The 27,339-nt window shown below is 37.7% G+C and overlaps 1 protein-coding gene across 2 annotated transcripts in view; it reads left to right on the forward strand.

Moving 5' to 3' along the window:
* The window catches only part of SRFBP1 (serum response factor binding protein 1), a 71,886-nt gene extending 49,207 nt beyond the window's left edge, over positions 1–22,679 (forward strand). For both annotated transcript variants that reach the window (XM_027670878.1, XM_027670879.1), the window contains exons 5-8: positions 18,920–19,001; positions 19,896–20,637; positions 21,064–21,101; positions 21,829–22,679. In XM_027670878.1, the coding sequence (XP_027526679.1) occupies positions 18,920–19,001; positions 19,896–20,637; positions 21,064–21,101; positions 21,829–22,016 (1,050 nt within the window). In that variant the 3' untranslated portion in view covers positions 22,017–22,679. The remainder of the gene's footprint in view (positions 1–18,919; positions 19,002–19,895; positions 20,638–21,063; positions 21,102–21,828) is intronic.
* The last annotated feature ends 4,660 nt before the right edge of the window (positions 22,680–27,339 follow it).

Raw genomic sequence — 27,339 nt, forward strand, 5'->3', positions numbered from 1 at the left:
TTATGGATTGATGCTGATGCATTTTTAAACCCATAGAGACTTTTTAACCTCACTGCAGTAGAAGAATATGTACAATTAATTAGTACAGTACTGTTGACAAGTGGTTGTGCCATCATGACTTTATTGGTTGCTGTTGATTGGCCATAGAATATCCCCAGCTAAAGAAGGCATCCCTTCTGTGCTTTAACAAAAGTTAATTTTCCAATATTTTATCTCTTATTTTCCCACATTTAGCTATTACATGAACAACAAAAAAAATTGATTTTCTATCCCTAGCAATATTCTGTAGTCTCAGGAAATGCAGACCACACTGTTTACCTTTACATTAACTCGAATTTCAAAATATTTGAAGGAAAATATCCCGTGGCTGTTTTCATTGTCAAAATAGGTTTGTTTTCCTTGACAAAATGCAATCTGCTTTTAATTCACTGTGGAATGCTGAATATTAGTTTTGCATAGTGGTCATGTAGTCAAGATATTTGTTTAATTCCTTCTGCCCACTGAGATTTTATGTTCCATTACTGTGTTTCCCCAATATTTTTCAGAATAAGATAAGCATACTTTTCTATTTTAAGAAAGTTTGTATAGATTTCAGTCAAGTACAATAAAATTGTGCTAAGTGTTTAGCAAGTGGCAGTTTACCGTGAGCTCCTGTGGTTTATCTGTCAATATGGCTATACTCATGGTTGCTAATAAGCAGATCAGATTTATAATAGTTGCAGAGTGAGTTGGCAAGAGTCACCAGCCACAGGACTTCTGCCTTTCCAAATTTATAAAAGCATTACAGGGTTACCACATTGCTGTAAGACAAGAAGCAGTAGGTGGACAGTTTTTTGTGCACCTCTGCTGAAATATTTTAATCCATTTTAATATTGCTGCAGCTGGCACCATTGTTATCAACAGGTGAAAAATTCTATTTTAAAAATTGTAGTAAATCTTATCATGCAACTTTGACTGTTGTTTATATTGCTGGTGCTATTTCCAACTGTTGAAATGGAACCTGTATTTTCTTGGTTCTCACTAAGTCTTTATTCACTTTCTGTACATAGCTGTGCATTGTCTGCAGCAAATATATTTGCCAGACCTTAGTAAAATTAGAAAAATATGTGGTAGAGCTTTTGTCTATTTTTTTTTTTTAAACTCATATTTGCAGCTGTGATGGCATTTTGAGCTCCAGCATACTGAAGTTATAAATTGGAAGGCAGTCCTAGAAATGCTATTCATTACAAGCAGAAAACTGAATTGAGAACTGACAAAGGTCTTAACTGTTATCTTCAACTTGTTGCTAACGTAGATTTAAGGTAATTTAGATAAGATAGCAGGATAAATAGATTAATATTTATTAATGTTTTTCCAGTATTAGAAAAGTATGTGTATAATTTATGCTGTTTCTCCAGAAAAGGGAACATGGGTCCACCTGTGAACACCTTCATGATAACCGCAGCCAGTTTTCTTGCCTCGGCACTAGCAATAACAGATATTGACTAACTTATTTTTAGCATCTCATTTAGCTTTTCTTCCAGTAACTTTTTGGTGTAAAGCACATGAAAAAAAATTCCTGTCCTTTAAACACTGAGAATGACAGAATTCTGCTCCAGCATGATGGAACTCTCTACTACAAGCAGCTATATGGAGTGTCATCTTGCTTTAAGTGAAAATACTTTTTATTTTTCCTAAAAGTCCATGTGCTTCGAAATTGAGTGACTTTCAAATTTTGGCAAGGGGAGGATTGAAATTGAAATGACCTATTGTGTTTTTCTATGAGTGAAGACTAAAGTACCAGTGTCCATTAATTTTATCAAAGACTGAATTGAGCACATGCTTCTGACTTGCAGAAATACCAACAAATATTCACAGATGATAAATGCCACCTCTGTTTTTTGCTTCCAGATTCAATCTTCACATAACCTTAGTAGCGTGGTTTTGCTTTTTTTTGCACTGATTTTTATCTGTGGTCCTTGAAAAGAACACGTTTTCCTACTAAGTCTTGTATTTTCATCCATTGCTCAAATCCTGCTGTGTTTGAATCATGCAGATGCTTTTCTGCAAAGAGGACTCTGCACAACAAATTTTGAGTATATTATGATACTTAAAGTTTGTTAGGGCCATGCAATGCCACATCCCTCTGAGTCTCAAGATTACTGAAAAGCTTGCTATAGTTTCTAAGTGTGTTGTGAAATTTTTTTTAGACCAGAAATGTAAGTCATCACTAGCTCTTAGAAGCCCTTTTTTTTTCTTTTTTTTTCTTTTTTTCTTTCTTGCTAATATAAGGTCTGGCAAGCTTATTTTGGATTGCTTCATGTTCAGGAACCAGCTTTGTCTTGTTTGGAATTTAAAAGGAATTCGAAGACTTTAAAAGCAGGATCTCAGGCAGCTCATGCACAGCAACCATGTGCACAGTATGATTTTGATCATTAAAAATATAAGCTGCTTGATGAGGACAGCTAGGCTTAACATGATTTTGGAGGATGTACATTAATGCTGTGTGGCTTCAGGTTCAGATATTTTTATAGATGCCCAAAAACTGATATGTTGCAGTTAAAAGTTCTGGGAATTTTTTCATGGATGAGTGATTTTAATATCTTTACCTATATGGCTTAAGTGAACTTGGGATTGGGGAACCAATTAAATTGCTAAGAGTAATAAGAAAAGGTTTTTGATGATTTATCAGATGAGATTTTTACTGATTCACATATGAAAAGACCCTGTTTCATCTCCCAAACTTCTTGAATTCACTGGATCTCTGGTGCAGGACTAAGGAAGTCCTTGGACAAAAAGGGTATGAGAAAGAGGCAGAAATGTGCTTCTGTTCAAGACAGACAGGAAGAAAAAGGATGAAGTTTACAGGCTGATTATGTATTAACTTCATTTTTTTCAAAGGAGTCTTTCAGTCACATTATCAAAATAGCATTTCTCAGATTCATATAATTTTTAAACTATGCAAATGATGGCCTGAGATTACTATATCAATCCACAACCCCTCTCTTATCACCAACCAAAAAGAGCAAGAGTGGAGTAGTCACAGTGCTTGCTTTGGTTTTTGTTCTTCTTTGTAGATTTATATTGAAAACATTTTTCACACCAACGGTTTGTGAAAGGCAATTTATGAAAGGCTGCTAGCTTTGAGGCATCAATTAACAGTGAGTAAGTAAATAATTGGAGCATCAGGTTTCCCACGGTATCTCACTTGATGGTAATCTTTGATTACAAGACATTGTTCTAATAAATACATTTATTTATTAAGGAAATTTTAAACTTGATAGTGCTAGTACTCTTGAACTTTGTGGCAGAGACAGATGCATTTTCTGAATCAAGTAGAATTTTTGATTAAACACATCTGCATCCCTAGAGGAACAGTCGTATTTGTATTTTCTAACTTTGAAAAATATAAATGTTTCTATTTTAAATGAAAATCCTAACTGTACACTTGTGATCTTTGCCTTCATTTATTTTAAAAATGTACACCCTGGTGGAAAATATCTAGAAAAACCCCTCTGTATTCACTTTAGATTTAATCTGAGGAAATGCACTAAATCATAAAAAGGGTCCCTAAAAAAAGCCTTTTGCATTTTAATTGAACACTTGCTGTTAGCTTCAAAGGCTTTTGATCAGGCACAAAAGAGTTGCTGTCTCTTGTTTGAGGTTTGGGGGATTTCTTCAAAATCCCTTCCCTTCTCCTCCCCCCAGCCCTCCTGAAGAATTCTACTCACTACACAACATACTGATTAGGATAGATGTTATTATTGATATAAAACTTCTGGTTTTGTTCTTACTGCGTTTAATAGGAGACAATTATGTACATGGATTTTTAACATTGCTTATGGAAATATTTTGTTTGCAGTCCATAAACCATAGGGAGAAAACTACTGAATCATGATGTGATAGTCCATAAGCTTGGTATAATGTGCTTATCATTAATACTTTGCAGTTTTGTGGTTCAATTTTGGCTATATGGGGGCAAATGGCTGGTGTTTTTGAGGAACCCATGAAAAACTTCATTCTCCTTTTTATCTAAATTCTGTTGTTACACTGAATGATTTAATAGTTTAATGATTGCCTATCTGGACATGGTTGACAGTCTCCATCTCACTCCTCTCCCCTTTCTTTATAAATATTAATTATTGGAAATATTGTTATCTTACTTCCTTTTGCTCCAGAAGGAATGGGTTGCCTTATAGGTACACGTTTCCATTCTCCAACAATGTGTTTATGCTGAGAATAGTAAAATAATTATATTCAATTTATTTTCCTATATGTTACAGTGTTATCTTCCCTTCTTACTTCAGTATGGAACAATAGATATTCATTTGCATATCAGATGCCAGATATGCTTTTCTCTCTGTAATAGTTGTATCTGTCAACATGTTAATATTTATTGGATATGTGATGCATTGATTTAGTTGTAAAATTTCTGGCATCACAGACTAAAATAATTGGCTTGATGCTGGGAATCAGTACTGCAGAGTTGAATTCTTTTTGTCTTGAGTATTTTGACTCTGTTTGAATTCAGTTACACTGAATGTATGAAGCCACTGTTTTCTGAGAATTTTCCATGTCAAACACCAGATGTTAATGTTAAACAGGAATGTCTGTGGTCTTCCTTAGATTACTGATGAAGTGAAGAATTTTACATTCATTGATGAATATCACATTGAGGCGTAAATAGTTTCTCTGTGTGACTGATTGTTCGTTGTTTTCTTTTCCTGAAGGTTCCTCACCTTACAAATTTGATCACCTGAACTGCAAGCTGTTTAGCATGGCTTTCGTGTATACTAGTCTGTATTTTAGAGCCTAGAGTCCATTGCTGTGGTTGCAAATGAAGTTTTATGTTAGTATAAAAGTGTCGATTTTTGACAAATCTTTCTCTAGTCTTCTTCCACCTACTTCTCTACCTGACTGTCTGTCTGTCTGCCAGCCTAGCCAGTATCAATCCATCCCCAGGCTTCCAGTGAGAAAGTACATATCCTGTATATTAGGTTCTGTCTATCACACTCCCATCTGTGGACAGCCATTCCTTCCCCCACCACACTCTTCCCCTTACTGTCTCTGGAACAATTTGTAGATCACTTCTCCATTAGCCCCTTTGCATTCAAACTAGGCTGCCACACACATGCCGCTGTAGTACCACTGTTTGAGAGCAAGGAGGTAAACTAGACCAAAGTTAGCATCATCTCCAATAGCAGAGTAGAAATTGCAGTGATCTCATTTTAACTACAGCTTTGATTTTGTTCATTCTGGAAAGAATATTTTTTAAGTTCAGTGTTGAAATAAACTGCTAGTAACTTTGGCAGTTTTCCACAGAGGTATTGTTTATCTTTGATACAAAAGGCCTGTCTCCTTTCAAATTTTAAATTGCTAGTCCAAGAATCTTTCTACCACTCATTTGCATTCCTGTGAAGCCGTATTTCTTAATTTTGTTGCCTAGATGAACAGACCGTTCAAGCTTATTAAAGTACAGTCCCATCCCTAGACCAGGCTCAAACTCAAAAGTGGTGTGATTGCCTTTGATTTGAATGTGCTCATTTCACTTACTTGGTGTGTCAGACCAGAATGTGGGCAGGCATATTATTCTCAGTAAGGCTCAGAGGAATTTGATTCACATTTTTGTAAGTGATATTTGTCTTTGATCATCTGGGTAATTCAAATACAATAAACATACTTGAGAGAGTAGAAATGGATGAAAGGTGGGTTGGAAGAGCAGTGCTTTTGAGGTCGGATATGCCTGTGGTAGTGATGATGTGATGCATGGTGCTGCACATGCACATGGCTGTACTACTTCAGTCCCAAAAAGATTTATATCATGGCACTCATGAAAGACAAGCAACTCACAACTTTCATTCTTATTTTAAATGAGTATTTGAGTGAGGTGTATAAATATCTTTCTGGGTATGAGCTGTCATTGGAACAGTGGAGGAAAATATTAGAAGTAGTCTTGTTTCTATGCTTTTCTTGAAAAAAATACAGGACAAAAAATGTGTCATGGCAAGATTCTCATGGTGGTTGGTGTGGCAACTTTGGGTTTTTTTTAAATTCAGGAAGGCCAAGTTAATGACGTTCACCATCTCCTTCTCCAGAATATTGTTCAGGCTTGCATACAATGCCTAAGAGGCAGAATCTGAATGCATGGGTGAGAGTATGTTATAAAAAATGAGACGTTTAGGTATTTGGAGTACCTGTGGGGCCAGAGAAAGCTGGACAGAAAGGATGACCTGCAGCATAGTCAAAATTGCACTGAAAACTTTAAAGGACATAAAGGAATACTTTAGAGCGTGGGGAAGGTGATATGTATGGAGAAAAATCATATTCACAATGACATGACATACAGGGAACATATGGCTACTTTTCAGGATGTCTCTTAAAGCCCAAGAATGGAACAGCTTGATCCAATAAATAATGAAGGTAAATCAGACTGCCTACAGTGCTAGTTGATTGACACCTCCAATACTAAGCTACAGGGAAAGGGTGTATATTATGAATGCTTCCATACTAATCCTTGCACCGAAAAAAATAGTGGAGGGAAACTAGGATACTTGACATATAATATCATCACATATAAAATAGATATTCTCCTTCCACCAGGTCTTCAAGATAATTAATGAAATTCACCATCTTTAGAGGAATAATGGGATATGAGGTACATGCATGAGAGTGGTGCTGTTCTGTGAAGCACTGTATTTTAAGTCTTAACAGCTCAGTCATATTAATGGAAAACAAAAGCCCTAAGAAGCATTTTGATTGGAATTTCCAACTGGCATAAAAATTTGATACTTGCAATGTCCTACAGCCTCCAGTCAGAATGATGATGGTGAACAGAAAATGTTAAATGAGATTAGAGAAGCTACAAATTTAGGACAGATAATAATAGTGAAAGTTTTCAATTACCCTTAATCCATATGGGTACTTAAGACAGAATCTTTGAATTACATCCTTTATGTATCCACCAGGAAAATAATCAGTTTGTAAAGTTGATCCACATGAAGGGACAGAGAGAAGGATATGTGCAACCAAAGGAGAAAGCAAAATGTTTTCTCACGGATGGTGGTTGGGCATTCGAACAGGCTCCCCAGGGAAGTGGTCACAGCACCAAGCCTTGACAAGAGTTCAAGAAGTGTTTGGATGATACTCTCAGGCACATGGTGTGACTTTTGGGGATGTCCTGTGCAGGGCTAAGGGTTGGACAGGATGATCTTTGTGGGTCTCTTTCAACATGGCATATTCTGTGATTCTGTGATCTGTCTGTAAATCCTGTAAGTATTGGTACTCATGGAACACTTTTGACTAAGGTTCATGAAGCTGTTTTAAGAGCATTAACTTCCAGCAGGGCTTTTTTGTGTGTGTTCATGTAAGAAACAAAGATCAGTGTACCCTTGAGGGAAGAACGGCCATAGTTTATTATCTCTTGATCCTGTTTTGAGAAGCACCATACAGTTGGCACTCTATGATAGTGTGCTAAGTGAATGCACTTCTATCTAGAAATTAAGTGCAAGGAGAGAGAACATAAGGCAGAATTTACGAGTTGAAACATTATTTTGGCTGCTTAGAGAACTTAAAACGTTAAGATGTCTTTAATGTTATATAAACAATTGTAATTACTTGTGTTAAAGACTGACACTCATGCATTACTAACTGGAAAGGCTCTGTATATTTGCTTTGTGGTGTGGCTCAGAATTGCATTGCAAAAACAGGAAAAAAAGTAAATCTGACATTCCTGATATTTCTAAAAATTAAAAACATCTGCTATTGTCTTTTGCTCCTTTTATTTTTATAAATGAAACTCTATCAGTTTTTCATGATGTATCATATAGAAATAAAGTGCAATATCATTCTGATTTCTTCCTCTCTTTTCTGTGTGGATCAGTTTTTAAAGTGCTGCAACTCAGAATTAAGAAATCGATAGTTATAAAAATTAAAAAAAAAGGAAGTTATGGAATTAGAAGGCCTCTTTCAACTTGATATGAAGCCCATCATTTTATTAACAGTGGAAAACTAAATGAAAAGTTACTACTGCTTGAACTTTTAAAAACTTAACTTTAGAAGGAGAAAAATTTGATGTTCATGAATTACTGGAATTCTGTTCTTAAAAATCTTATCTATTGGGATGTCAATGAATGTAGCTGCTAAGACCATCAATATTAAAAAGTTAGAGCTTGGTAAAATAAGACCATAAGGTTAAAGCACTTTGCCCCTCTATGGTAATATTAGTAGATAAGAGAAAATGAGAGGTAACCAGTCACTTAGTGGAAGTATAATGGCATTAAATTTAAAAGATTATGGTCTAGTTTTTTCTTGGGTTTGGAATATGAGTAATTGCCAAATTGATTGGAATGGTTTTGTGGTCATTTCACATTAGGAAAACTCTAGATGCCGGAGTTAAGTAATAATAATGTACTGGCCTAGAAGATGCCCAAGAGCCTCTAAGCATAAAGATTCAGTGTGCCATATAGTGAAATACTTGCTATAAAATCTGAACATCCAGGATTGCCATTTAATTTACATCCGTCATCTGCTGATATGCTCAAGTAATATCAGGGGTTACATATATATCTGACATGTGTTTATCATTAGAGTAGGTTTCAAATCCATTGTCAATAGACTTAATGATGGAAAGTCTACATTTTGATGCCAAAGAACTGGTGTGTCTATCTCAGATGTTTTAATAGTTTTTTAGTGAGCTGCATTTGTATTTCCATTGTCTTTTTCAGAAAAAGTCTGAAAAACATATATATTTAAAAAAAACCAAATCTGTTTTCAATTGTGCACATAAATTGCAGTGTGGTATGCCAAGAAATGCTGTCTTGTTTTGAGTAGCATATGATAACATGGCCTACCCCTCGTTAGTGCGTGCAGTGTTCATGAAGTCTTTAAGTCATCTGTGCTTCCAAATCCCTGGCTGTCATATTTAGTTCCATCAACAGTGCTCTGAGCAGAAATATGTCTCTCCCAAGAGTTTTATTTAAAGACATTGACTTGACAGCACTTTAGTTATATATAGATGTGTTCCCTGGTGGCAATGCTTGTAAATGTGGAGGTCTGAGCAAGATGGGGTTTGTTGGCAAGGGTAACCTTTTTTCATTTTCATTGTAAATTATCTGAAATATACCTGATTAAATTGGAGATTGTTTGAATTTGAAGATCTCAACTATGTCGAATGTCTCTACTTTAAACTTAATTTTGTATGTGCTTATACATATGGTACTGTGTTGGGCTTCATCTGACAAGTGGTAACTTGAGGTTTGAGCATCTGTTTTATAGTGAAATATTGTAAGGCTGTATCAAGATTACATCCCTGATAGTTCAGTACGGAGTTTTTTCAGCAGATTTATGTCATAAGGAGAGCAGTATCTCAATTCTGAAACTTCTTTGGTTCATCCAAAACAGAATACTGTGAAGTTTTGGTCCATTGATAGTTTTAATAATACAGAGCTCATCCCTCTATCACACCAATTCTGTGCTACCATGTACTTTCACTCAGTCTTTGGACATGCCCCGGGTTCACAGCTGAACCTTGGGAGCTCAGGTGCATTCATGTTGCAGTGAAGTCAGAGAATTCTGTTTACTGCTCTGTAAACAGAGAATTCTGTTTACAGCACTGCCTGGATGTTGTTGGTCTCCTTTGTGTTTCTGCTCTCTTTTCTATAACAAATAAGTATAAATAATCAGGTTTTAATTTTTTTCCCCCAAAAGTTATCTTTCAGATTTCATTCTGATATTAACCAGCTTAACTCCCTATTCAGCATTAATAAACAATTGCCTATTTTCAGTTTTCAGATCCTCATTCTAGATGGCCAGTTACAGACAAATGATCTGTTGATTTCACTTTTCTGTAAAGGTCAGTTCTGGTTTCAGATCTGATATCTAGTGGGTGTTAAACTAATTTATGTATGACATTTCCTCCAAACTTCATTAGCTTCTCTTAAGACTATGTGAATTTTGAGGCAAAGAACTTTCTCTATATATTGTTCACAGCTACTGTCTGTTACCCGAGATGTGTTTTGATTCTGTTCCCCCTGAAGTATATCTTTTGTTTCCGGATTTCTGGTTCATTGTATTTTGCTTTGCAGTTTAGTTTCTTGCCTTATTTGGTTGGTTTTCTTACTTGGTTTTCTTTTGTGGAGTTTGGGTGTTTTTCTAGTGGCATCTATTTTACTGTGCTGTGTCCCAAAATTTTTTACTCAGTTTGGCAAGATGCATATATTTTATAGTGATACAGTCACAATGAATTAGACCACCGTAACTGGGGGAGGAGTTATCACAGTGCTCACTTTATGTCTTCTTTCATAACCTTAAGAAGTTTTTTTTTTTCCTTGTTGGATGCCAAACTGAGAGTATTATAGCCTTGGAAAAACTGGAGAAGCAGCATTTGAGTTTTCCCACAATCTTGCTGTTTCTGCTTACACCTAGAGTTCACCCTGTTCTCCATGAGGAAATAATTAAGAATCCATGCCTACTTCATTCTGGAATTTTTTGCTCTGACTTGCCTTTATTGAAACAATCATGGGAATTATTCTTTGCATAAAGAGAAGAAAGAAAGAATTGAGAAGATTAAGTACATAATTTGTACTTGGTCGGGTCTGGGGTTTATGCCAATCTCTGCTGTAGATCACTCTGGAAGTTTGAGATTAAATGCTCCATTTTTTATTTGACCATTTCCTAATGTGAAAAATAAGCATTTACCTCACACTTGTATGATTGGCTTAATTAGTTATGACAGGTTAATCTAAAGAAACTCTATTATAGACTCTTTTATACTCCAGTTAAATATGGTCATCTAACACTTACAAAGTTCTAGGCTTTTGAAAGGGCCTTTAAACTTTTTCAAATGCTTGGATAGTAGGTGTTTTTATCATGTATGCAGCAAAGAATAGCAAGAAATCTATTTTTGTTTGAATTTACAATCTATTTTGAAGCTTTTATTTTAAAAGAGGAGCAGTGATAGAAACATGTTTATACATCATACTTCTTTTTGATAAAAGACAAACCACACTTAATGTGGAAGTGAATGTGAATGTAAGTGAAAAAATTTATGGGGAAAAGAATAGCTGTGGTCCAGACATTCAAATGAAATTAGGGCAGTGTAAGTACCTTCATAGTATTTAGAAGAATCTCATGCTCCTCCCTGATTCTTGATCCAAGAGTCTGTGGAAGGCAGTGATGAGTTGAGTCAATGTTACTGCTGGTAGCACAAGGTCAGCTAGATTTTCCAGACTTCTGCCTTCTGTTGTGTGCAGCTCTACAGATGAGCAACAAGATTGCCCAGGATACCCCATGTTGCCATGAGTCTTCAGCTTCATAATGTTCTTCGTAACGGTTTTGTGTTGGATTTGCATAACAAGGGTTTGGTAGTGGGGTTGGCTACAGGTGTGACTTCTGTGAGAAGCTGCTGGAAGCTTCCCCTGTCTGATAAAGCCAGAGCCAGCCAGCTCCAAGACAGACTTACCACTGGCCAAGGCTGAGCCCACCAGCAATGGTGGCAGGATCTCTGGGATAACATCGTTAAGAAGGAATGGGGGGGAATGCACAGGAACAATTGCAACCAGAGAAGAGAGGAGTGAGATTATGTGGGAGAAACAGCCCTACAGACAGCAAAATCAGTGAAGAAGTAGAAGGGAAAATGCTCCAGGCACCGCAGCAGAGATTCCCCTGCAGCCTGTGGTGAAGACCGTGGTGAGGCAGCTGTGCACCTGCAGCCCATGGAGGTCCATGGTGGAACAGAGATCCACCTGCGGCCCGTGGAGGACCAATGCCAGAGCAGGTGGATGTGCCCAAAAGAGGCTGTGATCTATGAGAAGCCTGTGCTGGAGCAGGCTTCTGGCAGGACCTGTGACCCCATGGAAAGAGGAGCCCATGTGGGAGAAGGTTTGTTGGCAGGACTTGTGACCCCACAAGGGACTCACACGCGAGCAGTTCATGACAAACTGCAGCCTGTGAGAAGGAGTCATGTTGGAGAAATTCATGGAGGACTGTCTCACATGGGAGGGATCCCACAATGGAGCTGGGGAAGAGTGTGAGGAGTCCTCCTCCTGAGGAGGAAGGAATGACAAAGTGTGATGACTTGACCACAGCCCCCATTTTCTGTCCCACTGTACCCTTGGGGTGGAGGGAGGAGAAAATTGGGAGTGAAGTTGAACCTGGGAAGAAGGGAGGGGTGGAGGGAAGGTGGTTTAAGATTTTGTTTTTAGTTCTCATTACCCTGATCTAATTTGATTGGCAGTAGATTATATTGTTTCCCCAAGTCAGATCTGTTTGCCTGTCACATTAATTGCTGAATGGTCTCTCCCTGTCCTTATCTTGACCCATGAACCTTCTGTTGTATTTTCTCTCCCTTGTTCTGCTGAGGAGGGAAGTGATAAAGCAGCTTCACTGGGCACCTGGCATCCAGCCAAGGTCAACCCATCACAGCTTGCAAGATAAATAAAGTAAATATCCAAATATTTTCATGGTTGAATTACCACAATAACAGAAAAACATGTAAATTCATATGAACTGTGGCAAGCATTGAAAACAATAATAAACAAGTTTACTTGTGTATCTTGAAGTTTTGTAAGAAATTGTTCAGTTTTTCTTCTCTTGTTCTACCACAAGACATTTTCGTTATGAGTTTTTGCAAAGCTTTTAGATCTATTAAGACATGTATTTTAGCTTCAATTTGAAATTTTTCATCAACCTATTTTAAAAATCATATATCATCCAATTAAAAAAAATTCTGCTGGAGCTTGGATGATTTCCTGAGATCCATACAGAATTGATTTCTGTAAGAACTTCTCACCTGTCTTATTATTAAGCTGGTATAACTGCTACTTCATAACACCTGTACCATCATTTTGGTGTTACATGCAACATTGGTAAAGCTTGAGTGAAAATGAAGTAATAGATTATTATAGATCTGACAGGTTTTGGCTATCCATTTCCAGTGCAGATTCTAAAGTATTTAATGCTGGCATTTCTCTTCTTTGATTATAATGGGATTGCTTCCTGTTACTTCTGTATTTGGGAGAACCACTCTTATGAAGTCTTGCCACATGTAACCTGTTTTCTACATCCCTTAGTTCACTCATTGTCCCATTATTAAGCTGAGACACAGTCAATAACAACCTCTTGTTGTCAGGAGCTGAGAGTGCAATGCTGTCATGAATGATACCATTAACCAGTTGCCTCTCATACCCAAATCTTCACCATGTTTGGTGGCCACAGATCACATACTGTATTTCTTACAGACATAAAGAAAGAGGGAGAACCTAGCTGCATTTCACAGTCAGAAAGTAACTTCTCTCAAGCATCTTCTTCCAAAGTAGTATAAGGACATAGTATGGACTTGGGTGGCAGCCATGATTTGGCATCTTCAACCACTCTTGTGACTTCACATTAATCACATCTGCTGTTATGAAAGACAGCTGTAACTAGTTAGAGCTCTGCAAAGAACATGTGGGTTAACAGGTTTTCTAGTTGTTTGGGGTTTTGGTGTTTTGGGTTTTTTTTCAGTAGAGAGCTCTTCTCCTAAGCTGCTACAAAGGCTATTGCAATGCCATCTTGTTTTGGCCCAGAATTAGGTCTTACTTTTTTTATGCTTACTCTGGTTAGCCTTGTCTCTGCCATTTTTTGCTTAAAATCGGGTTGTTAACATTTGACATTAAAGCGTACTTCTGGATAGTTTAGAAGCTAGTGTGACATACTTCGAGATTGCTTTTTGTGTCATGGTTTTTGCCATGTACTGCATACTTGTTAGTGGGGTTTCTGGCTCTCTCCATTTGAGTGTCATTATTTTAAATAACAGATGATCTGAAATGAGAGATGCAGCACCACTAAACATTATCGGTTTGGTAGCACTGTCACCCAGCTGAAATTCTAGTAGTTGTCTTTTTAGTAGTATACTCTTCTAGTAGCAGTCTTGTTTCTGATGAGACGTATCACAAGGCAATTCCCTTTTGCACAAAATGCAGATGAAGAATTAAAAGTATGAGCTCTTTTTTTCCCGTTATTGATCATAACTGTAGCAGAGAGGGTACAAACAAAATTAGTCTTGAAACAGGAAGATTAATCAAAATTAAGCGATAGTCAGAAGTCTCCATTTCATGCTCCCGAGTTAATCACAGGTTTCTGCCCTTTAATTCATCCTGAAGCTCTACTGTTTCAGGTGTACTACCAAGGCATGCCTTTCAGCTCCTGTAATCCCATCTGCTCCGAGACTGTGAGACGCTCAGTTTCTCATTCTCACTGCGTTGTATGAAGCAGGTTATGCCTGATGTTTACATTATACTGTTGGGTTTTTTTTACCCTGTGGTGCCAGCTTTTGGAGCCATTCCATGCTTCTGACCCCTGTTCCAGCACATCTCAAACCTTGCTGTTTGTTGTGAATCTTCTTTTATCTTAGCAAGCTTGTAATGTCCATTCTATTCCCAGTCACTGCCTCTTGGTGCAAAGTTTGTCTCCCTTATGTGGGGCATGCATGATGTCAGTGATGACAGACAGTTTCAATATTATATATGGAAATACTTGCCAAGATAAAAAGATTGAGGAGACTGACTTTCAGGTGGTTCTGTATTTAACTGTCGTGGTTTCACCCCAGCCAGAGCCAAGCCCCAGGCAGCCTCTCGTTCACTCCCCCACCAGCAGGATACTTGGGAAGAGAATTGGAAGGGTAAAAGCCATAATACTCATGGGTTGAGACAAAGACAGTTTAATAGGGAAAGCAAAAGCCGTGCACACAAGCAAAGCAAAACAAGGAATTAATTCACTGCTTCCCATAGGCAGGCAGGTGTTCTGCCTCTCCAGGAGGGCAGGGCCCTATCACATGTAACAGTTACTTGGGAAGACAAACATCATCACTCCAAACATCTGCCCTTCTTCCCCACAGATTTGTACACTGAGCATGATGGCATATGGCCTGGAATATCCCTTTGGTCAATTTGGGTCACCTGTCCCAGCTGTCTCTCCTGTCAACCTCCCATGCAGCCCCAACTTCCTTGCCAGCGTGGCAATACGAAAAGCAGAAAAGGCCTTGGCTCTGTGTAAGCACTGCTCAGCAATAACAAAAACATCTCCATACTATCAACCCTGTGTTCAGCATAAATCCAAAACACAGCCCCATACAACCCACTGTGAAGAGAATTAACTCTACCCCAGCCAAAACCATCACAGTAACTTACAACTTCTCACCAAGAAGTGTGACTATGTACTGCTCCATTTCTTTGTTCACTTTGCAGCACCTCAGTTGCACTGAAGGAGGGAGAGTGTTCATATAGAAAGTACTAGTACATTCTTGCATAAAAAATACATAGTGCAAAATAGTACAAGAAGTAGCAGGAATATGTCAGAATAAAAGTGTACAATTCTAGTATCTAATTAAACATAAAGGGGGTGGCAGAAGTGGGGAGAGGGTATTCTTGCTTGTAAAGAGAGTTGACATTTTTCTTTCAAGTTTTATTTTCTCTATTCTCTATGTTTCTATAAGGTTTTATATACTGGAAAATACCGAGGAAAAATACATTGAGCATTGCCTATGTCAAAAAAAACCCAAAACAAACTACAGAGAAAAGTGGGAAATCTTAAAGAATGTGAATGCCATATTGTTTGTTAGCTACTGTCTATCAGTGTGAATTGTGTTTGTGAAATATTTTGCTATAAGGAAAAAATGTGGTTATTCCATATGGATTGGCCTGTACATGCTTAAACCCTTTCTATAAATATTTGAATTAAAGGACGCCAGATGTTGCACAGAAGCTGCTGCTGCTTTCTGAACTTCATGGTATATTCTTTCAAAACCCACAGGAAGTAGCTGAGGGAAAAAGTGTATTAATTAAGTTCAGAAATAGATTTTCCAGCTATAGAAAAATCTCCAAAGAAAATAGCATATGATCTTCAGAAATGTGAGCTCTCTGTCCCAAGAATCTGGTGTCAGCATGCAGCATTGTCACATGGGGATTAGAATTCAGATTTCAAGTTCGCAGACCTAGGCTAGCCTGAAAGTAAGCCAGACTGTGGCCCTTGGAAATGGACCCATCTTTTGTCCTGTCTGCTCTGACCTGTGTTCATAGTTCTGTAGACAGTGTTCAGAGAAAAGATTTTTCCAGTTTTTTCTTGGCCGAGAGAACTAATGTTGTAGTAACAGAGACTTGAGGAAAAAGGAAAGTGCTAGAATTCCCGGATGCTCTGCACTTCAAACATGAAATATGCTGATGTACCTGAAGTATATTTTGTATAAAACTATGGCAAAAGAAACACAAAATGGGATTTGCTTTGCATTGGTTGAGGAATAAGATTTACATTTTGCAAACCAATTAAATATTTCTGCATTTAGAAGTACTGACTCTGCTGTAGTTGTAGTGCCTTCTTGTGCTCTCTTTCCTTCAGACCAAAGCACTGAAACTGACTCTCCTGCTCTAGTAGTTGGTGGGAAGTGTCCATCTATCTTTATGCAATTAATATATAATTGTTTATACTCTGAGTCACATGATTCTGTTGGAAGAGCAGGTACACACAAACAAGTAACATTTGCCACTGAGCACTCTTATGTGAATTCAGTCAGCTATGTTAAATGTCCATTGCTGATGTATTAAGTAGGGTTTGTGTTGTGGTGATTTGACCCCAGCCAGCAGCTAAGCACCCAACAACTGCTCGCTTACCTCCCCTGCAAGATGGGGATAGCATCCAGTGAGAAGAAGTGAGAAAAACTCTATCTTGAGATAAAGACAGTTCAATATGTGAATCAAAGCTGTATGTGCAAGCAAAAGAGAATAAGGATTTTATTTGCTATTTCCCTTCAACAGGCAAATGTTTAGCCACAACCCAGACAGCAGGGCTTCATTCCTCTAAAAGGTTACTTGGGAAGACAAATGCCATAACCGCACATATCCCCCCATTCCTTTTCCTTACCTCAAGCTTTTATTGCTAAGCACAACTTGATATGGAATGGAATGTCCTTTTGGTCCATATAGATCAGCTGTACCAGGTGTGTTTCCTTTCCAACCTCTTGTCCACTCCCTGCCTGCCTGTTGGGAGGGCAGAGCGAAAAACAGAGAAGGCTCTGATACAGTGCAAGCGCTGCTCATCAATGACTAAAATATTGGTGTGTTACCAACACTAAGATGTTTTAGTCAGAGATCCAAAGCACAGCACCATCTTGCCTGCTATGGAGAATGTTAACTCCATCCTAGGGCAGAGCCAGTACCTCCATCCCTTATTCTCTACCGGTTACATACCTGTGGCTTAGGCTCCATCTATTGCGGTGGTTGCTGAGGACAGGAGAGGCCACAGATTTTTTGAGTTGATGGGCACCAAAATCAGTACAGATTGGGTCACAGGGCACTTGCCTGGTTCTTTACAAGTATCGTCATCTGTTGATTCGGGTGCCTTCTGCTGTGATACTTCCTGTAGCATATAGCTCAAACCACAGATAGCAACACTTTAAACATGTATCCATTACAGAACCACTAGGAGGAAGGGAGAAATTTATATCTCCTTTACTCTCTCCCAAAGCAGACTTTAAGAAATCTTCCTGCTAAATTTGTGTTTTACATACGTATTACACCTCATTTTCCTCCCTTAAAATCAAACAAACAAAAAACCTCCACAAAAACCCTAAGACTGCCTTTGGAAGTCTTAGGTCTCTCTTATTTTGTTCTTCAAGGTGATGCCTGCTGAGCTGGTGCTACGAAAAAATTCAGGAGCCGTAAGCTGGGGTGAGATAAGAAAGGGTTTAATTATGCCAAGGCAAAAGATGTTACACGACGCGCGCCGGACTGTGCCCAAGATGTTACATTTATAACAATATCTGGCCAATCCCAAGTGTGTCCATCCTCTAACTTTTGGCCTGGTCCACCCCCTGGCCCGCCTCTCGGAATTGGGTCTGGGGTGCTTTTTGGGACCCCCTCTTCATCATCTTCATCATCTTCAGTGTACAGAGAGCAGGGTTGACCCAGTTCCTTGACTCTGTCCTGCGGTTTAGGCCAAGATACAAGCGTTCTCCAAACAAGACAGGGTTGCCTTGACAAGAGACAAAACATTTTCTACTGGATATGGGGGTAGGGTGATAGGCGGGTATGGAATGGGGTGAGATGATTAAGGAATGTATAAACTAAAGGGTACTATGGGGAGGAGGGAGAAAGGGTTTCTAAAATCTACTTCTATTACCTATAAAACTTATAAGGTAGAAAAATAAGAAAATCATTATGGGCTTAAGGCATCAAGGAGAGTGCTAACAAGAAGACAAGAACCTGAAAATGAGAGCTTTTACAAAGTGTCATACCTTATTTCCAGGATATAAAAGGGAAAGTCAGAAAAGAAGGAATTTCTTCTTTTCTCTTTTTTTTCCTTAAAATTAAAGCAAGAAGATCAGTTTTCTTCTTTGAATCAATTGGCAGAGTTCCATTATTCTACTGCATCAAATTCAAGGTTATTAGTCTTTATGGTCAAGTTAGACCTTGCATCTCAACCACATTTAATGCATATTCCTTCCTGCTGTGTCGTTTTGCCAAATTTTATGGCATCCATACTGCACTTCTTGCAATCTGCTATATTTCTTCAAGCAGATGCCTTCTACCAATATGATGTCTTTCATTCAGTGGGTTCATGAATTTGCTTTTCATGTGTAAGAAATTGTAAATGTAAAATCAGTGTGCTAGCACTAAAAGATGTGTCTGGTATGCTTTAAAAAATAAATCATGTTATCCCTATTCAGTACCTGAGAAATATCATATGATCTACATATCTGTTATGTTTCTATCATGATTAGACAGTCAGATTTTTCTGCATTTAGAATTATGATAATACAGGCAAAGTAAAATTATTACAGTATCATAAGCTTTCCTCTTGTTCAGTTCATTGTGCAGAATCACAGTAATATGCATTGTAGCATAACTGATACAGACTCCTGTAAGTAATCACCATTTTTTTGACTTCATGCCTTTGAATTTTTCTTGTACAGCCAAATTGTACTGCAACTGAGCGAGCGATGGCACGACTTGCAACACATCCAACTTTAAAGCCTAGATTTGTTGAACTTAAAGGTATGAAATATTTTAACTTGTTTATTACTTCAGTAGCTTACTGGTGTGGTACTTTGTTCCTGTATATTTCTGGCACAAACAAAAGTGAAAAAAAACCCCAAAACTAAAAGCTTCTGTAGTTACCCTAACTAACTGCAGTGAACCAAGTGCCACAAACTTGTAATCATTTACACTGGTTGAAGTGGTCTTATATGTGACTGCATGCAATATGACATTTAAGAACAAACAGGGTGTTGAATGAACAGGGTTTATAATGGGAACTCTAAAAATCAAATTAATGTAATGGAATATTTTTTAATTAAATGGGAATGTAAAAGGACCATTACAACTGGGTTTCCAAAGGCAACTAAAAGGTTTTACAAATTACGTTCTAAATCTTCCCCGAAATCTGTCCCCAGAATCCTTAGGGTGTCTTTCCTGGTTTTTTAGGTTCTCTCTTGTTCTCTTGAAACGGAAATTTTCTACATAAAATTGATGCTAAAAAGGGTCAAGTCCTAGTAATAATGTCACAAAGTTACTTGATTAATAACAGAGCATATCAAATATTCATTTAATTATATATGTGCAATTTATTATTAGTTTGCAGTTTTACACTCAAAGTAATGCCCTAAGTGAACATGATTATCAACTGCAGATTATTTGCTTAAAGTTCACAGTTAAACCAAAAATTTCATATTGTATTTCATTTATAATAATTTCTTGTCCTCGCTTTTGTTGATGCTGTACTCTATGGTCTTGCCCCATGTGTTCAGTAAATGATTGATAAGGACATTCAAAATATGCTACATATTCAAAACTACATATTTAACTTGCAAAAATGTTTTATTATGTAAAAATAACTTATGTAAATTGACATGTAGCTGCAACAAAATATTTTCTCTCCCCCTTGCACAGCTGCTGTGAAAGCTTTTAAGGATGCAAGAAAGAACCCAGACAAAGCCACTCCTTTGAAAAAGGCTAAGTCAGAAGAACAGCCTAAAGCAGCACAACAATTCAATAGCAACTTGGATGACCAAGCTCCTAAACTAGCTCAAAAACAGCAAGGATGTGGACACAAAACAAAACTGAGTATGAAAATGGAGACTGACAGGGTGGCTGAAGAACTTTGTGAGAGTGCATCTGAGCAGAAAACTTTGGAAATGGAGAAAGCATATGCTCCAGAAGAATCTTCATTTCAGGCAGTAGAAATGCAAATAGTCACTGAGAAGAAAACAGAAAAGAAATGTAGCTATCAAAAAAGGAAAGAAAATATGAGTATGAACAAATTAAATGCAATAATAGAGAAAATTGGTGATAGTGACCAGGAGCATCCTAGTGAAAAGGAATACTTCGATGATAGTACGGAAGAAAGGTTTTATAACGAGTCATCAAATTCTGACAGTGACAGCAATGATGATTTCTTCATTGGCAAAGTAAAAAGAAAGAAAAAGACAGCAGCAGTAACTAATCCTTCTTCAACAAAAGATAAAGATAGACTTCAGAAAAATGTAGTGAAGAAAGAAAAGAGCACAGTTCCTGGGACAGCACAAGATTTGATCATGGAAGAAAGAAAGCCACCTGCAAAAGCAATCAGGCTAGAATCAGTGTTCTGCAGTTCTTTGTTGACCTCTAATCAGAAATCTCAAGCCAGAAAAAGGTAAACCTTTTCCCCATGTTATGTTCTGCATTCCTTCCCTCCTTCACAGTAATGGAAATTGTTGTGATTTTTAGTATTCCTTACCAAACAAAGAGAATTTGAGCCCATTAAATGTTCTGTGAACATGTTCACAGAAACTATCTGTCAGTCTTCTTGCGCTTTCTTGACATTAGGTATTTTTTAGATTAACATTAGCACTGATGTACACCTAGTATTCCTAGCTAGACCTGCATCCGAATTCAGTCACTTCTGAATACTTCTATTTTTAATTCTTTATTAACAAAGGTAAAACAGCATTTAAGGGGCTTGCACGATAAGCTTGAAAAGTTATTGCATGCGTGTTTTGGTGGTAATGATTCTTTATTCACAGATGTTTGTAGTCTTACAAATTTCTTTAAAAATCCTAAATTCTCTTTTTATTTTTAGAAATCCTAAAGACCAGCCACTCAAAAATGGAAGAACAGGTATGTATTACTTAACCTGGTAAAATTACAAGAGTAAAATTATCTTGAGATTTTGTTGCCTCTGCAGTCTAGTTAGGATAAGCTATACTTTTTTCTCTTCAAATTTGTGGAACATATTTTAACATTTGTTGTTAAAATGGTCAAATTGTTGAGCTTTCATTTTAATCGTGAATATTATCTGCTATGTTCTATTTTTTTAGTATTAGGAATACTTAAAGTACGGTTTACACAGGAAAGTGCTTTTCCATCTGTCAAGCAGTTAGTTTTACTTGTGCAGAGGTAAAGGTACAGATTTTAATATGTACCTAGAACCTTGTCTCTTAAGTAATTACTCCAGTAGCTCCTGAAAATACAGTATTTTATTCCATTTGTACTGTATGATACCATTTTGGAATTCATTTGATCGAGGATATAATTTCAGTCATAATGAGTTATATTGTGTAATATCTCATTGGTTTGTTGTGAAGAAAAAAGTTTAGACTGTGCTGAATATTTGTCTACACAAATTTTAAGTGTAGTCTGTAATAATAAATCTTAACTATCTGCAGTCCGCTGAATGGCAATTTACTGGGCTGCAAGGTGAGGAAGTCTTGCTGTGAATATTCAGATGACTGTGTTCCCCATGGGTCATTATTAAATTTTTGAAAATATCTGCAATCCCAGAGTAGTTTGCATATATTTATGAAGGTTCATGATGTAGTTAATGCTTTGTTTTGTACTTGCACAGGTTTTCTTAAAAGAGAACCACAGCTGAAGAAGCAACCATTTGCAAAAGCTTCAGGTATTAAATGTGACAATAAGAAAGCAGGTTTGGAGCAGCCTCTTCATCCTTCATGGGAAGCAAGCAGGAGACGCAAAGAACAAGTGTCTCAAATTACAGCATTCCAGGGAAAAAAGATTAAATTTGATGACTAAATTATATGTAAATTAAGGTTTAAAAAAAAAAGATTTTTGCAACTGCTGTTTGAACATTTTTGTTTTACTGTCCATATCCTTTGCAACCTATAAAACTGCAACTGCTAGATCTTACCGTCTTAGAATAATCAAGGTTGCTTCATTTATTCTGTGTGCTGTCTGTGGATTAATATAGTGGCCATGTGGTGTTGGTTCATAAGTTCCATTGCATAGTGCCCCCATTTGTGAAATACACCCTAACAAAGTAATGGTTTTTAGGAACATCATTTTTGCCCTGTAGGAATAGTACAGATTCTTTGGAGTTTTTTTTTTTTTTTAATGTAAAAATGTATTTTATATGTGAATTTGGATTGTCAAATAAATCTCAACTGAGGAAAAGTAAGAGATTTTTGAACTTGAACAGACCTCAAAAATTCATGAATGTATCAAGTAGCTGGAAAAGCTGATCACCTGTAAGCATGATACAAAAATTTCTGGAGATCAATTAAATATTGTCCTTTTAAACTGTGATCTCTGTCGTCTGATTATACTGCCAATTTGAAGAACCAAAAGGGTGTCTTTAATACTTTGTTCTGGTAGTTATAGCTGGGTCCTTTATCATATGCGGCTTGTGCTTTGTGAAAGAATATGAGAAACTGAAGGGTCTTTGTACATTAAGAAACATTTGACTTTTAAGTGCCTGTCTGACACTGAGAGTTCATTTGATTGGGTTGTGACATAAAAGGTTCATGGAATTTTTATTCAAGTGCTTTTCATACTACTTAATTGAAACGAATTCTGAACTTGTAATTAATTTGTAGCAGTGTTTACGTAATTATAGTTACCTTTCATAATCAAGTTAATTCAGAAATTTGGTAAATGACACTTGTGGATGTAAGATAATACACTGTACTACTCATACAGCATTTTGTAATGCCTTATAGTGGGTTTCTGTGGCTGGGTTTTGGTAGCGGGAGGGGCTACCAGGGTGGCTTCTGTTAGAAGCTGCTAGAAGCTTCTCCTGTCCCATGGAGCCAATGCCAGCCGGCTCCAGGATGGACTTCCTGCCACTGGCCAAGGCCGAGCCAATCAGGAGTAGCAGTAACGCCTCTGTGATAACGTATTTAAGAACAGAAGGTTGTTGCGCAGAAAGAATTCCAGCCGGGGAAGAGCGGAGTGAGAACATGGGAACAACAAGGTAGACACCAAGGTCAGTGCAGAAGGAGGGGCAGGAGGTGCTCCAGGTGCCAGAGCTGAGGCCCTGCAGCCCCTGGTGCAGACCAGGGTGGAGCAGCTGTGCCCCTGCAGCCCATGGAGGACCATCAGGGTGCAGAGACCCACCTGCAGCCCATGGAGGAGCCCATGCTGGAGCAGATGGATGCATGAAGGAGGCCCAAGATGGAGCAGGGTCCTGCTGGAGACCTGCAGCCCCTGGAGAGGGAAGCCCACGCTGGAGCAAGTTTTTCCTGGGTAGGACTTGTGGCCCTTGTGGGGGCTCATTCATGTAGGACTGCACCCCATGGAGGAGTGACCCACGGGACAGCAGTTTGGGAAGAACTGCTGCCCGAGGGATGGCTCATGCCAGAGAGGTCCGTCAGGGCCTGTTTCCCATGGGAGGGACCCCACGGGAGCAGGGGAAGGACTCCTCTCTCTGAGCAGCGGCAGAAACAACAACTGACCGTAACTCCCATTCCCTGTCCCCCTGCACTGCTGGGGGGAGGAGGGAGAACATGGAAGGAGGGATGGGGGGAAGGTGTTTTTTAAGACTTTTATTTCTCACTCTTTGGCTCTGATCCTGTTAGTAATAAATTTAAGTACTATCCCTGCTTTGAGTCTGTTTTGCCTGTGAAGGTAATCAGTATCTGACCTCTCCCAGCTGTTATCTCAACTCATGAATCCTTAGCTGTTTTTTTTTCTGTCCTCTGTCCAGTTGCAGAGGGAGAGTGAGAGAGAGGCTTTAGTGGATACCTGGTATCTGGCCAGGATCAACCCACTACATGCTTAAGGAAAGTCCTGCATCAGACCAAAGGACCATCTAGCCTAGTATCATGAAAAGCAGTCAAAAATGGATGTTTTAAGCATAGGATAGAGGGAGCACACAGTCATACATCATGCAACATCCATATCTTGGAGCTTCCAGTTTTACAGCTCCAGGATGTTTTGTAGATTGTAGATTATTGTAGATTATTGTGTTTAATAATCCCCTATGGATTTCCTTTCTGCAGATTTTCTGCTCTTAAATCCATGCAAACTTGTAGAATATGTAATCCCTTAAAGTGTTGAAGGCCTTCCTACATATTACAGTCTTACGAAAAACAATATTTTTCTATGTCTTGTCAAAGAAGCCCAACAGCCTCCTGGTCTGCATTAGAAGGAGCACTGCCAGCAGTATGAGAGATGTGATTCTTGCCCTGTACTAAGCACAGATCAGGCCGCTTCTAAAGTGTTGGATCTAGTACTGGGCTCCCCAATACACAGGTGCCCAGAAAGATTGTGGAGTCTCTATCCTTGGAGACATTCAGAACTTGACTGAGTTATTCCTGGGTAGCCGTTTCAAGTTGGGTGCTTGGTCAGTGGGTTTGAACTAAATTATGTTTAGAAGTCTCTTCTTACCACATCTACTCCTGACCATAGGGCAGGTACTGGAAGCTGTCTAAAACATGTTTTCATTCTTTAATACCTCAGAGTATTCCACTTGTGATGGCATTAGAGTCAAATGTCAGGAACAACTTCAGTTTTTTTAATGTTGTGTTACTCCGTTATTGGTATGGCCATCTCTGTCTCCTTCTCCTGCAGGCTTTATGTCTTAATGGGCGTTCGGGGATTTTTTTCCCTAAAGTCCCAGCAAATATCACAATGGTATTCTCTGGTCTCCAGATATGTAGATAGGCAATAACATCCAGACAATGAGCCCAGATTTCCAAGTATAAAACAGGCTACAAGGAAGAATGGAATAAATAGGCTACAAGGAGGAATGGAATTATTTTAGGAATGGAATTATTTTAGGAATGGAGTTATAATTGGACTTACCTAGAGTTGTTTATTTTGCTAAATGCAGGTAGAAAGATAAAATGCTGACCATGATCTAGTCTCGTATAAAAACAGACCCATTCTCCCATCCTGTGTTAAGTTCTTGAAGACTAAACATCCCAGTTCGTCTGTTTTTGTATGAGTAGCTAGGCATGTTTTGTCCCACTTAGTTAGGCTTTCTTTTCTGGATCTTGAGCAAATGTCAGTGTATGTGATACTATCTTTCTTGAATGGCATTGCCTCTAGAGGAATGCGAAATTCAAATAAACTTCCATTTTCCAGTGGGTTTTTTTGCTGTTATTCTCACTATACTGTATGCAACAATATTTATGGCCAGAAGCATCAAAATAAAACACAGAAACGTGTACTGTGGTTTTATAGTGAAGGATTGTATTTCATAGAAAAAGCCATGCATTTACCTGTTTTATACAAACTTCAGGATTTCCAGATGCAAATGTTAATCCTTAATGCTTTAAATAAAATAAGTAAATAAATCCTAGCTGAATGCCATAGACTTCTCTGGTTCCAGTCAAAGGCGAGGAAAATTACTTTTGGTAGATGTTTTCAGCTATAACACAATTTTTCATGGGCAGCTTACCTTTCTTTTAGCAGATGGACCCTATTTTAAGAGTTATTTACATTAAAGATCAAAAAGTTAATGATTGCAGTTTGGAAAAAGTCCAAGACACTAAGAAGCTTATGTTCTAAAATGCTTTTTTGCATGTGCTTAGAGATCTAGGAGCATTAGTTTATCTTGGCACATGAGCAAGTTTCTTACTGCATTATTACAGCTGTAATTTGTGGCCACAGAATTCTTCCTGAAGGAAGCCTGACTTATCAAAACATCTCTTTTTTTGTCTTCAAAAACACTTCTGAGCTCTTATTTTAAAGAAAAGAAAAAAGATAACGTACACTAAACGTGAATGAGAGAAGAGAGATTAGGTTACTGGCATTGCTTCATATTTTAATGGGTTACTACTACTTTTAGTTGGTACTTAGTGACTCACCTGGATCACAGCCTTAATACACTATACAAAGGAGTAGTGACAGTGGAGACTTGATAATATTTTTTACATGTAACTGGGCAATTTATTTGTGAACTGATAAACCCAATGAACTTGCCTGGAGGTTGTTGATAAAGTTTATCAACATTATGTTCATTGTAACAACATAACATGTTGAGTATATACGTGACTTTAACATAACTCATTTATCTGTAGTACTGTTTAGACAGAGACTTCTCACAAAGTACTACCAATTTATTTTTATAGTGATGTGGAAAGTTTTTTCATTCTGTGATGATTAGATTTAAAAATGTTGAACCATGCTTTCCAGTTCAGTACCATAAGAAGTGTCTTCAGTCAGGTCCCTTCGGTTGGATATTACTAGGCTGCTTCAGGTTCACAATTTTTCACTTCAGAATTACCAGCAAAACAATCTCAGATTTTTCAGTGTCTTTTAAGACAGTCATTACTCGTTTAAATTTGGTGGTTTTTAAAAAAAAACAGATGTACTGTTGATAGCAGCAGCTTGAAGGCTTCTGAACAGGCATAAATACTTCTTACATCAGTTTTTATGGAATGATTAGATCAGGAGAAAGAGGGCTTGAATGAAAATTCAGTTACAGCAATACTTTCTTAACCAAATGTGTTGAGCTGCTTTGTAAATGTGTAGTGGTGATAGATCATTTTGTGATACTACACAGGTGATCTAATGTGAAAATGAGATAGTAGAATAGTCCGTAGAAGATATTTTGGAAGTAGGACATGCTTTATTTTCAACAGATTTGAATATACTTTCTGAAATTATTGTATGCATTTTTTACTTCATTTTTGTATTTGCACAGATTTTGATGCACACCAAATTCTATGTTCTAGGAATAGTACTTGAAGAAATTCTCAATTTGAAGCTCTTAGTTCTAATAAGTAGTAGAATAGGAACAATTTTTTAAAATAAATTATAGAAACATTACACAAAGTGGTTCATATCTGAAATATTTCTACATTTATTTTATGAATCTTAAAAGTTATTACATTGGTTTTGTCTCCATTTACTCGAAACCAAGAGTGCCATTAGTCGATATTTAAGTGTTTAACAACCTCTTACTAGAGCAACTCTCCGAAGCTTTTAACCATGCTTTTCTGTATTAGTCCTTCAGTGAAGGACAAGAGATGCTTCACAACTCAGACTATTTCATCAGTTTAGCATACAGAGTGAAGAGGCAGCAGGACATGAGTCTGTACTCAGAAAATGTAAATAACAGGATAAAATATTTTTTGAGTAATCGCATATTTAATGTGTTAGTCAATTTTCT

This window comes from Neopelma chrysocephalum, unplaced genomic scaffold (assembly GCF_003984885.1).
Source record: "Neopelma chrysocephalum unplaced genomic scaffold, ASM398488v2 Primary Assembly neopelma1_96942, whole genome shotgun sequence".
NCBI classification, from domain to species: domain Eukaryota; kingdom Metazoa; phylum Chordata; class Aves; order Passeriformes; family Pipridae; genus Neopelma; species Neopelma chrysocephalum.